Source organism: Protopterus annectens, chromosome 4.part0 (genome assembly GCF_019279795.1).
Source record: "Protopterus annectens isolate FY-2018-M chromosome 4.part0, PAN1.0, whole genome shotgun sequence".
Lineage (NCBI taxonomy): Eukaryota > Metazoa > Chordata > Ceratodontiformes > Protopteridae > Protopterus > Protopterus annectens.
The window spans coordinates 522,102,081-522,118,655 of NC_056733.1; the positions used below are offsets into that span (position 1 = coordinate 522,102,081).

A 16,575-nucleotide genomic window follows, 5' to 3' on the forward strand; every position below is an offset into this window, starting at 1 on the left:
TATACACAAATGGCTTTTCTCTTACGCACAGGCATAATAGAGGTACTGTCATTCATCCCTGGCTCAGATGTTGCATTTAGTCTCAACTGTCATTTGAACTCACTCTCCTCAATTTTATTTTCCCGGTAACCTCCCTTCACATCTTTCATAATTCTTACTGAAATACCAAATTTAAATTTAAAATTTGTTCCTTGACAAACTCCATTACTATGCCTAAATAGTGCATTATTGTCACTATTCTTAATTGCATATAAATGCGTTGCCATAAACTCCTAGTTGTTTTCCGCACATAAAAAACGTTACAGGTTTTACACACCGCAGTATATACAATCCATGTGTACCGCAATTCCCTGAACTCAGAAAAACTCTCCGTGGAGGAGCTTTAGCATCTATCCACTCCTCTCATAATAGATACATTATATTATACAGTGCCCCCTCTGGAATGTACCTGACTAAACAGATGACCCAACTGAAAATAGTCCAATGTTTCATCACAAAGAAATTTCAGCATCTGCGTTCCAATGTCCTGTGCAGAATGACTTACTGCCTTTTCTCTCTCTTCTGTCTCTTAAAGGCTTCCTATGGGGTTGACCTTTGCCTAACCTACAAGGCCTCAACCAACTCAACTCTTCTCTATTCTGCATGACCTCATATATGTTCACAAACCCTCTAATACGATCAGTGCCCACACAAGAGATCTGAACCTTCACTGTGATATAAACAGAACATGCTGTCTTTGACAGATTCCTATTTCAAAGAATTCCTTTTCTTTGGAACCCTCTGTCCCTCAGTGTCTAACAACATAGCTCCCTGACTCTACTCAAATGCAGGTTTGATGAGAAGATGGATTAAAGGAAATCCACCCTGGTATGACTTCACAAACCTTTATGAAAAGAGGAAATATGTAGCGGAAATAGTTCTGGCTAGGGTACAACAGGTCTAACTGATCAACAGTCTAGTATGAACCTATGAAGGAAATATATTCCATTCAATACAGCTTGTAGTTTTCTTTTAACATTAGTTTCATTACAAAAAGCTTTCCAGGAAATTAGTTTCGTGCCACATGAACTCACTGGTTCAAATGGGTGAAGGATTAGGCAGTCTAAAATGAAAATGACGTCACATGCCATGAATATATCCCTGAGCCGAGGATACAAATGAAGAATTCCCTTCAGTAAAGTTCACAGCACAGCCACATAATCTAGATCCTTCTTATTCAGTGGTTCACTGAAAGCCAAGATGGCCTTCCATGCCAACTGCTTCTAATGGAGTGGGATGCCTGGCAAGAACAATGACAACATGTGGGAAGGGGAGGGAAACGGTATGGTGAAATCAATAAATATAGCTCTCTTACTTGCCTGTTATTTGACATGCTTGTCCAAACCCATAAATGTAGGGAGAACTGCCCTCTGACTACTTCCAGTAGAAACGTCAGGCAAGACATTGGAACCACAGCAATCTACTATATGACTGACTGCGGTCTCCTGGTGAGCAGTACTAACCCTAACTTACTGGTTCACAACACTGCTGGAAATCAGAATGCAGAGTTTGCCTGTTTTATCCTCCTTCTGACTACTGCTACTATGGACCATGCCAAAACAACATTTGGCTCTGGCTCCTTTGAATTACAGTAAAAGTATGCTGTAGTGTGGAAGCACATCTACATGATGTACAAGGATGGAAACCTGACTATGACCCATGACACTGGGGTGCAGTTAGTTACCCTGGTACTAAAGAAGCCAGGCAGGAAGGGGGAGAAGTGAAGAAGGGAGGAAGTTTGCTTACACTAGGAGGCAGACAAAGTGGAGTAAATCTCCCTGGTGGAGACTTGGGAGACCACCACTTGTGCTGTAGGGAGAAAGGTGGGGCTGCGTGGACCTTGAAGAAGACAGGGTGCATCTTCCATCATCAGGCCATGGCACTTACTCTCCCTAGAGCCTCACTGAGCGCACACAGTGTTGGGGACATGCAGGAAATTAAAAAAAAAAACTTGAACCATCCTTGATGGCTGTTTGGATATCCACCCCTCCTGGTCAGCTCTAACCTACTGAGGAAATCAAATTGGATGAACAGATAGTCTGTTTCTCAGCAGGCAATGAGGCAATAAGCAAAGAAAAAAAATATGGAGTAGTAATGGAATTTCATACCCAAAGCAGAGAAGCTCTTTCCCTATTTCTTCATATGTTTAAGGTGCTGGAAAACATCAGGTAAAAAATAGGACAGGGCTTTTTAAGGAAATACTCTTAAAGTTGCCTCTGAGTTATGGTGAGCTAGGTTACTCAGAGTCAGGAGAGACAGTATTTAGTAGTAAAGGATACTGCTGCTCTAGCATCTGTTTCCTCCTTGTTATAAACTATGCAGTGCAGACCAACAGACTGCAAAGGTTAGAAGAAAACAGTTACTTGCTTCTGAAATGTATCCTTCAAGGGGGCCTCTAGTAACTCCACTGCTACAAAGTGCATTTAATCTGCAAAATTTTTCTGAAAATGCACCTTTTTGATGAGTCAGCTGACTGCCTATCTATGCAGAATGGAGGATACAAAGACATGCTTTCAAAATCAGTCCATGATCCTACACTCCTTATCTGGTGGATGAACAGCTGGCCTCTAGGGTAGCTCTGAAAACATCTGCAACCAAAATGAAAAATATCTATTTGGTAGTGTCAGCCCACATTACACACTTTTGGAGGCTGGAAACCTGAGCATTTCTTTGGGGACACAGGTTAGCACACCCAAGTTGTCCCATGCAACCTGTGTTACATCATTTAAAATATCAACAAACGGAGAATACTTAGGAAGTCACATAATTTTTGCGATAGTTTTACACCACATATTTCTCTCTTTCACGTTCATAATCTTCACTTACATCATACCTCCAACTCTGACATACTTATAACTTTATATATTTTATATATATATATATATATATATATATATATATATATATATATATTCTTCAACTACCTCACACGTCCAAAATTCTGTTATCTCTCCATTATTCTTCTAATATAATTAAATCTGTTTTCTGAACTTACTTCATATTACTATCAACACTAATAACTGTACTCTAAATTAATCCCTGAAATGAGGGTAGGAAGCCACAGATGCTTATAAAACATGTATGCATGAACAACATTTACACTACCTCTACTATTTTTCTTTTTTGCCAATGAATACTGCATATATTTAAGATATTCTCATTTTTGTAATAGTACATCCTCAGCTGTAATGTCTTCCCAATGCATGCATTAACAATAATAGATTTTGAGTGGAACTTTTCTTCATAAACCACCACTGAAGAGGGGTCTTTTGCTATGGCATGGGTGGTGATCCAGGTTAACAAAGAAAAATAAATACAGTTTAATACTGATATTGTTTTTGTCTCCTTTCATTTATAATGCAAATAAAAAGATGAGGAAAATGTTACACACACACACACAAAATAAAAAATAAAATAAAATAGTGTTTCTCTGTTGTTACATTCTGCTTATGGCACATACTCACCATTATAATGTACCAGTTGTTCACAACTGAGAGTTCAAACAGGGTAACTGCAATAAAACACAAAAATAAATTAACTGAGCAAATAGTCTGCATAAAATGGAAAACATTTCACAATTTCTTTACAAAAAAACCTGCACAATTAACTTACAGTGCTGCAATTTGCATTTACCCATTTGGACATAATGTTCCGCACCATAATGCAACTGTGTAACATAAACCAAGACTTGATTCAACTAGCACTATAGCAGAAAGCAAGGTTTAGAAGTACAGCTGTATGAAGACTCAATGTAAATACAGGCTATGAAGGACACATCTCATTCTTCTATCTGATTTTCAAGGATAGCATTTGTCCTTTATTCCTCAAATCTGCCTGGCAGTATCAGAAGATCTGGGCCATGTGGCAGTAAATCTTTCAGCAAAAAATAAACTACCACTGGGTGGGAGGTTTGCATAGTGGTTAAGGTATTTACCTTGCAGACACAAGCTGCAGGGTTTGATTCTCACATGGGGTAATTGGCTAGGCTTAAAATGGCCCACAAGGGCAGTCAGACTAGTATTAACCTATGAACCATTTTATTTTCTCAATGGTAGCATAGGTGAGTTTGGGAGCAATCTCTTAGCTGTAAAGGAATGATACAATAAAGAAACAACTGTATAATCGAATTAAAAACACAAAATGCCTTCCATAATTTAGTATTCTTCTATGGAATACCATTTACAGTTTAATATGTTTAACAGTAACTTTAAGCAATAGTGGGAGGGGGCATATGTGACAGAAGAAGAAGAATACTAGAGTACTAGCTTTGACTAATGAACTGTGGAAAAGGTATGGGCAGAAACTAATAACTAGAGCATTGTAATTTACATTGAGTTTATCGCCGCTTGTTTGTAAAATCTGTTTGTAAAATCAAAGGAAGCATTCTGTTACTAGAAATAGATGCAGCTAGAATTTTTCTTCAGCTGTGGAATTGAGGGGGTTGGGTGCTGTTTATTATTAACTCATTCATGACACTAAGGGAGGATTCTGGCACAAAAAATCTAGTGTTTTAACATATTAATATAAAGAACACAGAAGGTTAGCCTGACAGTTGGCTCAGAGGATGAAAGAGCTATTAAAAAATGTACCTATGGTCCAGAGATGCAAGGTTTGATTCCCACTGCTTCCATTTCCTAACTGTGTGACTCTAAGCAAGTCACTTCACCAGACTCTGCTCATAGGCTGAGTTTGAAACAGGTCTATGCAGATTAGTGCTCTACCCAAAAAATAAAAAAAAAGTTTCATGTTTTTCTTGAAGGATCATTTTTAAATGGGCTTCTACAGAAATTTGACTATCATTTTCAGATTCAGAGATACTGCATAACCACTGTTTATTAATTTGAGCAAGCTGTTAGCAACTATTTCAGTTTTGTGAGTGTTTCATGCTCGGGGTGGTAATTACACAATGTCACAATATCACAAAGATATCATGTTATAAGATGTCTTATAATGTGTGGCTCTTTAATGTTCCCTCATGAACTTTTAGCAGGAGTGAAATGCCCCTCCTTGGAAGGAGATCTAATAATTTCTATAAACAGTTCTAGAATTTCAATACACATTTTAACTTTTCAAGTAGTCTAGAAAAGTGATGCTATTTGTTTTTTGAATGGAGACCTTTCTTATGGCAGAATCTAATCACATTTATTATGTTTCAAACATAAGTAAACAAATGCTGTTATCACTGTTTTTCAGAGTGTAAATGGACTTCAAAGTCATAAAACAGGGCTATGAATCTTAAGCATGTTTTATACAGGGGGCATCTTCTTCTAGCCCTGGTGGAAGGACATAGAGTACTTCCATATTCATTTTAACAATTCATTTGCAAGGGTGCCACATTTTTCTTTCTCACACAGGAAGAAGTGGAGGAAGACGGCAAGTATACAATGCAGAAAAGCAAACATTTGGGCAGTAAGATCACAACAGTCAATGTGCATCTCTCTCACTTTATGTACTGCAGAGACTTCATTAGATTCCAGGAAAGAGTATCTGTAGAGGTGGCATATTGAAACCAAGTATTAGGCCCAAACAAAATTTTATAATGTACCTTACTATAACTCCAGATCTTGGCGTGCTCATTTAGCAGTCCAAGATGTAGTGAACTTCTCCTGCTGTTAGACATCTTCATTCCAGCTCTGTATTACAAAGCATTTGACAACTGGAATGACATTCTTCTTCTTCTTCATCATCATCATCATCATCACGACACCAGCGCATTGATGGACAGGCATCAATAAAAGGCTAGGGAGTATCTTGTCCTTTTTCCTCATTCCTTTCTCAGATGAAAACAAACTGCAGCTGGGTAGGAACCAGAGGACACCGTCTCTCCAAAGGCATCAGAGACAGACCTAAGGGCTACAAGGTAGGACTCTAGACTGCTCTATGAACACTCACACAAGATGGTGATATAATACAGTGTGGGATAAACAAAAGTTATATACTTACCATAACAACAGATCTGTGTTGTCTGTTAACATCCTTCCTGAACAGACAGGTTTCGGATCACATTTTGGACCTGAGTTCGGCCATTTTTAGACTTCAGGATCCTCAGCTCAGGCTCCAGCCCTTACCAACAATCCCCTACCATCCCAAGATTACCCCAGATCGAGTTTGCCTGCAACCCCATGACACAACCACAGCTGAATATACTGATGTATAATAAAATAATCCACTCCAGGATGTAAAAAAAATGTCTGAGATAAAGCACTATTTGGATTTGTAAGAGTACAACTCCTTAGTCACGGGCACGTCATACTGTCATACCAGAAGCATGCTGCAAACAGTCTTCTATGAAATGGAAGGGAGAAAGAGGGGTGGAACTGAGGAAGGACAGAAACAGATAACACAGATCTACTCTTATGGTAGGTACATAACTTTCATATTTGACGTTGTCTGTTCCATGTGTTCCTCAACATATGGGACAGAGTCCCTAGCTACTTAGCTCTCAAGGTAGTGTCATGGAAGGATATTCCAGAGGACAGCTACACCACAAGCTGCCCTATCCCTTGAAACAAATCCAGCTTATAATGGGAAATGAAGGTGTGAATGTTAGACCAGGTGGCAGCAGCACAAATATTATCAATTGAGGCCCTTAAAAAGAAGACCAAAGAGGCTGAAACAGATCTAGTAGAGTGAGCCTTGACAGGTCTGGGCAGAGTCAAGCCTTTTTGAAATAGCTTAACCCAGCTTGACTTCAAAACAGGAGACAAAAGCTATTCTGCCTTCGTGAATGTTTTAGTACAATGGAGTCAAAAATGTAGTTTGTGATGCACGCCCAACAAATGAAGCATATATGCTCCTTTGTATGAAAAATTTGAAAAGAAAACCAGTACAATGAAGCACTGGTTATGAGATGCCTTAGTAGCCACCCCGGGTATAAAAGATTAATTAATTCAAAAGGAAACCCTGTCCTTCAGGAAGATAATGTACTGAGGCTTGCCTCAAGTTCGGACACTCTCAGAGCTGAGAAAATAGCAACTAGAAAGTGTTTCCCAGGTCAAAAACTTCAGATTTACCTTGGCAGCAGGTTCAGAGGGTGTCTGGTTTAAAGCTTAGTGAAACATAGTCATATCCCAAGGAGGGGATAGAATCCCTAAGTGTTGGCTAAGCAGGAAAGGACCTCTCAAGGAAGCTTCACATAGTTTCAGCGATGTTAAAGTAGAATGGTTTTCTCCAACATGAAAGCTTGAAATAGCTGCTAACTGCACCTTAATAGCAGAGTAACTGTCCCCATCATTAAAAACAGAAACTAAGAAATCCAAAATTGGTAGAATAGCAGCTTCTGTAAAAGGATCCAGATTCCTTTTGGAAGCCCAGATAGAAAATTGTTTCTACTTGCTCTTATATACTTTTCTGGTAGATGGTCCCTTGGAAGAAGTGAGAATGTGGATAACTTGGGAAGAAAGCCTGGACTGACTTGCCATCACTGGAAGTGGAGAATAGGAGCTTCTGTAAAAGGATCCAGATTCCTTTTGGAAGCCCAGATAGAAAATTGTTTCTACTTGCTCTTATGTACTTTTCTGGTAGATGGTCCCTTGGAAGAAGTGAGAATGTGAATAACTTGGGAAGAAAGCCTGGACTGACTTGCCATCACTGGAAGTGAGAAACCAAGTGGATAACCCGAGGGCTCAAATGCCCAAATGAGGGGTGCCAGATGGGTGAAAGAAAAGACCTGGATTGGGGTCCAGCACCTATGGCGGGTGTATCAAGTAGGGCCACTGGAAAGGGATACCACTCCTGTTGAGTCCAGAAGGTGGCAATGAAGATGACCCTGATCTTTCTTTGCAGAGCTTTCTGTAAGAATTTTGCAGGTTATAGCATTTCTGTAATTTACCATCTGGAAGGATCAGGGCAAAGAAACATTTGCATTTGGAGATGATGGTAGAGGCAAAAACATCGCAGACTGGTTGATCCCACTGGCAAAAAAGTTGTTCCACCATTGTTGGACTGAGAGACCACTTGTGAGGTAGCAGAACTGACCTGCTCATCCTGTCCTCTAAAAGGTTGGGCTTCCCTGGTATGTGCATTTCTGATATGAATGTGACATAAAAGGTTTTATACCTTTGGTTTTATAACCCCTCACCTAAACACACTGTTCATTCTCAGCCTCTCCACAAGCTACGTACCCACAGAGTGGCGCAGAGCAACGGTTATTCCGCTCCACAAAGGTGGAGCCACAACAGACCCTGTGAACTATCACCCTATAAGCCTGACTAGCTTGCTCTGCAAGGCTATGGAGCGCATCATCATGGAACTCATTAACAGAGACATTGGGAACCTCCAAACACTGGACCCTACCCTGTTCGGCTTTGTTAAGGGCAGATCACGCCTCCTAAACCTGGTGAACTTCTTTGAGACAATTACCAAGGCTATAGACGAGGGAAAGGTGGTACACACAGCATACCTAGACCTCGCAAAGGCCTTCGACACCATTCCCCATTCTGGTATTATAGACAAGCTCACCAGCCTGAACATAAACCCCTACGTCACAAGATGGGTTGCCAATTGGCTCATGGACAGAACCCAGATGGTGAGAGCTGCGGGAGCTAGGTCTGACTGTAAACCGGTTACAAACCGGTGGCGTTCTCCACGGCTCAGTCCTAGGACCCCTCCTGTTCGGCATATACTTCTCAGAGGTACAGGCAAGCACAAAAGGACTATGGCTGACCAAGTTCTTAGACGACTGCAAACTAGGGCTATAACTGACTCTCCGGCTGACACAGACATCCTCCAAAAGGGTCTCACTGAGATGGATACCTGGTGTCAATATCATAGCCTCAAGCTAAATGACAAAAAGTGCATAGTCATCCCCTTTGAAAAAAACAAAGTACACACAAACTACCACATAGGTGGTAGCTCCCTAAATACGGAAAACATAATAAGGGATCTGGAAACCCAAGTAGATAATAATCTCTCCTTTGATAATCACATTGCCAAAGTGGTTAGAAAATCCTTCTATGTGGCCCACCTAATCACAAAAGGGTTTGCATCCAGATCAAAAGAGGTCATTGTGCCACTCTACTCATCACTCATCAGACCCATCATAGAGTATAACGCTCCATTTGGGATGTACCTTACAAGACACCTGCAACAGCCGGAAAGACCACAGAAGTACCTCACCAAGAGGATCACTGGCCTCAAACAGATGCCCTATGCAGCTCGACTGAAGAAACTCCAGCTGTACTCGGTTGCATAAAGCCTACTCAGAGGTGATCTCTGCCTGACATACAAGGCCATGTCCAGCCCAGAATTGATGGACATGCTCCACCTAAAGAAAACCTTATCCCCTTGAGCCACACGCTCTAGGGATCTAAACCTCACCACAACAATAAATAGGACGTGCTGGAGGGATAGATTCCTGTCCCACAGACTTCCCATGCTTTGGAACAAGATTCCAATCTACATTAGGCAGAGCTCCTCGCTAACACTCTTCAAGAGAAACCCTGACGCGTAGATGGGAAAAGTACAGTTGTATACACTTACCATAAATGTAGATGTTTGAGTGTATTCACTGTTGCAGTCATTACATTTGGGTAATCTGCTGGCAGGTTGCCCTCAATCGACCTGAATAACAAAGTCTTGGGTCCTGCATCAGTTGCTGTCTCCTCTTCCATGAAGTCAGGTCATCAGGGGTATAAAACATGCAGCCAACGCCATTTTAATCAGTTTTTCTTGCCCCAGATGTCAGGTGCCCCCCCAAATGGGGAGCAAAATATATATATATATATATATATATATATATATATATATATATATATATATATATATATATATATATATATACATACATGCACTTTAGAACACAAAAAAATTATCATCAACTAAAAGCAAATACACCACAAAGGCTTTTGAGCATAGTGAAGGAAAGAAGAGGTATAATAATAGAAAAGAAAGGGGGCTGGCGGGTGGGTAACACTGACTGCAACAATGAATATACTCAAACATCTACATTTATGGTAAGTGTACACAACTGCACTATGTTCTTCGTGTTTCACTGTTGCAGTCATTACATTTGGGTAGAATCCCAAAGCTATGGATGGGAGGATGGAATTAAACAGCATTAGGAGCAGCTATAAGGCCCTGCAGGACTGCAGTGGCAAAGCCTACCCTGGGTTTAGAAAAGAGAGGTAAATGGTAATGCTTTGTGAACGTATGAACTGAGCTCCAAGTAGCAGCTTCTAGAATGTCTCTGGTAGGAACCCATCTGAGAAAGGCTGCAGAGGTAGAAGCAGCCCTGGTGGAATGGGATCTGATCCTCTTGGGCACAGGTTTACCACGGTGCAAGTAGCAGAAACGAATACAATGGCTTATCCATTTTGAAATAGCCTGCTTTGATATAGCTTTCCCCTGTGTTCCTGCAGTGAATGCCACCAGTAGTTGCTCAGACTTTCTTAGAGATTTTGTCCTGTTTAAGTAGAAACTTAGTTGTCTGTGTACATCCAATGAATGCAGAATCCACTCCCCCTTGTTCTGCAGATTTGGGAAAAAAGTTGGCAGGTGAATGGTCTGGTTAACAGCCAAACTGGATACCACCTTAGGCATAAAAGAAGGATTGGTCCTGAGGGCCACCCTGTTTGGGTAAAAGATAATGAAAGGCTCCACTGCCATGAGAGCCTGTAGTTCTGAAACCCTTCTAGCTGAAGTGACTGCCAAATGAAAGGCTGTCTTCCAAGAAAGAAATTTTATATCCGCAGTAGCAGCTGGTTCAAAAGGAGGTAGGGTGAGTTTTTCCAGCACAAAATTGAGGTCCCATGCAGGAGTTGGTGCTCTCCTGGGAGGCCTTAAATTGTTGGCCCCTCTGAGGTACTGCTTTAGTAGGGGATGAGAAAAGAGAGGAGGCTCTGTGTTGTAATGATCTGAGATGGCAGAGGCATGGATTTTTATTGAAGAAAAAGATAGGCCCTTGTGAAGCATCTCAGTTAAGTATTGCAAAATCTGAGGAATATCGGGCTTTGCTGAGTCTATTCCTTGTGCTTGTTTCCAAGCACAGAATCTCTTCCACTTATTGGCATAAGATTTTCTTGTACTAGGCCTTCTAGCCTCCAAAATGACATCTATCACAGGTTTACTGAGAGATGTGTTTGGTGAAATTAGTTGATTAGCCATGCTGCAATATTCAGAGTTTGGAGCTGTGTGTGCAGAATTTGATAGTTCTGCTGAGACAATAGATGAGGTGTTTGAGGCAAGTACCATGGAGGAAGGTGTGACATATTCCTTAGAAGCAGGTACCAGTGTTGGCGAGGCCAGTCCGGAGCAATCAGAATCACATTTGGTTTTTCCTATCTGACTTTTAGTAAGACCTTGGAGAGTAGAGGCAGAGGGGGAAAGGCATAGACTGATAGGTTTGAGCATCCGCTTTCCATGCTTTTTTGTGATGAGTTCTGGTGCAGAATTTGTCCAACTGATAAGTTTTGGGGAGAGGCAAATAGATCTATGTCTGGGCTCCCCCATTCTCGTGTCAACATGCTGAAGACTTGTGGATCCAGTTTCCATTTGTGTGGGTCCATAAGATTTCTGCTTAGGTCGTCTGCCAGAGTATTTTGCGTTCCTGGCAGGAATTGAGCTTGAATATGTATTTGGTAAATCAAGGCTGTGTTCCACAAGGCCATGGCTAGTCTGCAAAGGGGATAGGAGTGGGTACCCCCTTGCTTGTTTAAGTACCACATAACTGTGGTGTTGTCCATCTGTATCAGTAGTTGTCCTGGATGAAGGAAGTCCTTGAAGGCTGTCAGAGCATTCTGTACAGCTAGCATTTATTTCTGGTTGATATGTAGATTCATTTGATTTGGGCTCCATTTGCCCTGAATGCATCTCCCTGCCAGATGGGCCCCCCAAGCATAGTCTGATGTGTCTGTAGTTAGGGTTTGGGTGGCAGGGGGTAGAATGAATGACAGTTCCTTGTTTTGGTGGCATGCCTCTGCCCACCAAAGGAACTCCTGTTGCAGGCAAGGAATGAGAGGAATCACTGTTTCCAGGCTGTGACAATGTTGACTCCATAAGCTTTTTAGGTACTGCTGAAGTTTCCTCATATGCAGTCTTGCATATGGAATTAGTAGAATGCAGGATGCCATGAACCCCAAAGCCTGCAGAATTTGTCTTGCAGACAGCTGGGTTTTTGTTGCCAATTGTTTAAAGTATGTTGTCAATTGAATTTGTTTGTCTGGCGTGAGGTAAGCCATCTGGGCAGTTGTATTCAAGCTTGCAGCCAGAAATGTAATTATTTGAGAGGGTACCAGTTGAGATTTCTTTTCGTTTATGGTGTACCTTAGGCATGCTAGAAGCCTTTTTACAAATGCCACATGCTGAAGAAGAGTGTCCTTGTCCTCTGCCTGAATGAGACAATCGTCCAGCTATGGATAAATTTGAATGTTTCTTTGTCTGCAAAATGCAATTACTGGTGCCAGGCACTTTGTGAAGACCCTGGACACAGTAGATAAGCCAAAGGGCAGTGCAGAGAACTGGTAAAGCAAATAGCCTGCTTTGAAGCGGAGGTATCTTCCGCAAGATTCCCTGATTGGGATATGCAGGTATGCCTCTTTTAAGTCTAGAGTTACCAACCAAGCATTCTTGCCTAGCATAGGCAGTAGCTGTTGTAAAGTCAGCATTTTGAATTTTGGAATGTCCAGGAAAGTATTTAGAATGGATAAGTCCAGAATTGGACACCATGATTTGTCTTTTCTGGGTACCAGGAAAAGTCTTGAATAAAACCCTTGTCCGTTTTCCTTTTCTGGTACTAGCTGAATAGCCCCCATATCCGTGAGGGACATGACTTGTTTCTGGGCCTCTGCCCACTGATTTGGTGGCAGATCTGGCCATCTGTTCGGAATTGGCAATGTGTGGAAATGAAATCTGTACCCCTGGGATACTATATTTAAGACCCACTTGCCCTGGGTAATTAGATGCCAATTTTGAGCATGAAGTGCTAGTTTTCCCCCCAAAGGGGATGCCAAAAGATAAGTGCTTGGAGATGGCAGAGGAAAGTCATTGAGACTGTTTACTGTAGGGTGGTGCTTTGCTACCTCCTGATTTGGAAGTGGGGGCACCCTATTGTTTTGACCTGTAAGATCCTTGTGACTGAAACCTGGAGCCTTTGGAGCAACTGGGTTTGGTCTGAGTGGCTCTGATGGACACTGGAAAGGACCAATTCTTAGTAGGCCAGTGTCTACTGAACCTGGGTGGCTGCACTTGCAAGAAATCTTTTACAGTTTGCATAGATTTAGCTTTGTCTTCCATCTTTTTTAAAACCTCTTCACCCTTATTACCAAATAGACTGTCCTGGTGTAAAGGAGCATCCAACAATTTAGCTTTAACATGATCAGGCAGATTTTGCTCCTTGAGCCAAGCATACCTTCTTATCACAGAATCAAAACCACATTGCAAAGTATGCTTTCTAACCTATTCTGCTGAATGCAATAAATCCTGTAACTCTTTATTTGCCACACAATCAGAAATTAACTCTGTTTCAGTAAGCCCATGACATGCTGTTGATATTTAAGCATATGAAACTGGCAGTTTAAAGTCCTGATTGCCAAGGTTGCAGACGTATAAACCTTCTTACCCCATCTATCCAACGCCCTGGAGTCTCTATCTGAAGGGGTAGGATTTTTGGCTGTAGAAGCCTTAACACCCTTCGGACCCTGAGAAATAGTTTCAGGGTCAGCAGCAGGATTTTTGAAAAGAAATTTGTGGGAGTCAGGCACCCTGTAATATCTGTCTGGCTTACTAGGAGCCAGAGGCAGGGAATCGGAAGCCATGCTTGATTCTGAGAAAAACATCATCAATAATGTCTAATACAGGAGGTATAGCCAAAGGCCTATGCTGAGGAAGAAGAAGAAAATCCCTAAGCCTCTTTTTGGATTCTGAGAAGTCCTGACTCTCCCAATGAAAATGTTCCCTTAAAGTATGCAAAGTCTCTCCAAAGGAGTAATCCTCATGAGGAGAAGCAGAAGGGATGGATTCCTCTGCATCAGAGTCCTCATAAGGTGGGACAGAAAATTCCTGATCAGAAAAGGAATCAGAAGAAATGGAAACCTGATCTGAAGATTCATAATTAGTGCCTTGCCTAGGCCTCTTAACGGGGGGTTGGGAGCCCCTGATCAAGGTAATTAAATCCTCAGCCATTTTGATCATTTGCTTTTTAGGCATAGGGGCCTGAGCAAATGGCTCATGCGTCGGTTTCATAGACATAGAAGTAGGTTTTGGCCTTGTTTTTGATGATGGCGTCAGTTTAATATACAAATGTTGAGGCCTGAAAACACCCTCAGAAGCCGGTGCCTGCTCAGCGGCTCCGGACTCATCCAAGGGAGAGACATCCACGGGTTCAATACTTGCAGAATCTCACGGCATACCAGACTCCAAATGGGTCTCGGTAGAGGCCTGCGACTCAAAAGTAGCGGGCATCAGGGGCTGCGACAGCACCTCAATGAGTACAGGTGAACCAGCGACTAGCTTAGGAGAAGCCTCGTCGTCAGTTTTGGACCTCGACGGTCTGTCTCTGTCTTTTTTCTTGCTTTTTTTGTGAATTCCGGTAGTCGGATTGCTAACCGACGACATTTCAGGTTACAACCAAATAGAAAGCACCACAGTCGAGCTGGATATAGGCAACAGTTTATTCAGTTCCAAACACCGAACACAAAGTGAAAGGACCCACACTTAACGCTGTAAAAGTACAAGTAACATTTTCGTCATCAACTTCATCAGATAAATTTCACAATCCCATAATTCCCTTTATATAGCCACACTAATTACAATTAAACCAAATAAATCAATTAATCAATTAATGTAAACAACAGGATGTCATTAAAAACTGTCCTTATATGGTCATGTCAGTGTTATTTTAAAATCCATTTTACTTTAAGTTGATAAAAATCACTTTCATATATTAAAAAACACATCATATTCTTAAAATTGATTTTAAACACATTTTGTTTTTAAATTGTCATAAATAACTTACATTTAAATAAAATTTATTTAAACTATAAAATTCATTTAAAAATACAAAAGGTATATTCAGAATAAATTTATGTTGTTGTCTTTGGCTCCCTCATGTGGCCGAAATCACACATAACATCACAAGTCAAATAAAACTTTTTATAATTTATGTTCTTAATGATAGCAGGTTTTTCTATAAATTTAAAGCTTGGCTGATCTCAATTTTAAAACTGGAACTAAAGATATCATGTCATTAAGACCCGGAGGTCTATTGGCTTCTAGTGATAGCTGCCAGTATAGTTCCCTATATTCTACAAGTGTCTCCCACATACCTCCCTGGGATCCACATGAACTACTTCCAACACAAAAAATTGAAATACTGATGTTTTACATACCATGCTATGTTTGTAAAGTGCATTATTTTCACATTTATTTCTGATATCATACATATGTTCATATATTCTTTGTTTTAATTTTCTTTCACTTTTACCCACATAGTAAGAATCGCATTCTTTACACATAGCTAGGTATATTATGCCTTTTGTATTACAGTTAACATAAATATCCAAACTTAATTTCCTTTTCCTTGCTTGTAAGAAAATGGAATCTCCAGTTTTTAAATATGAACAATAGTTACAACACCCACATTTTATAGACCTTTTCTAGTTCTTGTTGTTTTGTCATAGTTAATATTATGGGTGCCTTTGTCCAGCATGTTCTTAATAGTGTTCCCTCTACGATATATGTACGTTAATGGTTTTTCAGAAATATGTTTTAAATCTGATATCTTAGAAAAATTATTCCATTCTCTATCCATAACCTTTCTTACTACACTTGACTGTCCGTCATAATTCATAACAAATCCCATATTATAATCCTTATTAGAATTATCTACTGGAGTGTCACCTGTTTCTTTAAAAGGAGATGTTTTTCCTATAATAGGAGCAAATCTGCCCTTTCTTTCACTCAGTACTTCATTCAATAATGCATCAAATAAATTACTAGGATATCCCTGTTCATGAATAACTCCTTTAATTTAATACATTCATTTGTAAAAATTTAATCTACTGAAGTCATTCTACTCATCCGAACCAACTGGCCTTTCAACACTCCCTTCTTCTGATACAAAGGATGTGAACTAGTGAAGTGTAGATAAGAATTAGAGAATGTTTCTTTTCTGTGTATTTTAGATACAAAATTTCCATTATCTTTCTTGATATTGACATCTAAATATATTAGTTCCTGTGTGTCATACTTGTGGGTGAAATCCAAAACATTAGTTGTTCCATTCAAATATTCAACAAATTTCATAAAATTGTCTAGATTTCCTGTCCACAAAAAACATAAATCATCAAGAAACCTTCCGTACAAGGTCCAATACTCACTAAAAGGAGAAGTCAGGAGAAAATTGTTCTCCCAATAGGCCATAATGATGTTAGCATAAGTGGGGGCACAATGTGCCCCATGGCCTCCTTTCTCTTGCTTGAAGTACTCTCCTTGAAAGAAAATAAAATTATTTTTCAACACTATTTCCATCAGGGTCAATATTGTTCTGAACTCACTTGAGGTAATCTCTTTAAAACCAATTAACATATCCTCAAACCATTC

The 16,575-nt window shown here is 40.4% G+C and overlaps 1 protein-coding gene across 2 annotated transcripts in view; it reads right to left on the reverse strand.

Moving 5' to 3' along the window:
* The window catches only part of TPCN1 (two pore segment channel 1), a 1,721,246-nt gene that overhangs the window by 300,538 nt on the left and 1,404,133 nt on the right, over positions 1 to 16,575 (reverse strand). For both annotated transcript variants that reach the window (XM_044068445.1, XM_044068446.1), the window contains exon 22: positions 3,504 to 3,550. In XM_044068445.1, coding sequence (XP_043924380.1) covers positions 3,504 to 3,550 — 47 coding nt within the window. The remainder of the gene's footprint in view (positions 1 to 3,503; positions 3,551 to 16,575) is intronic.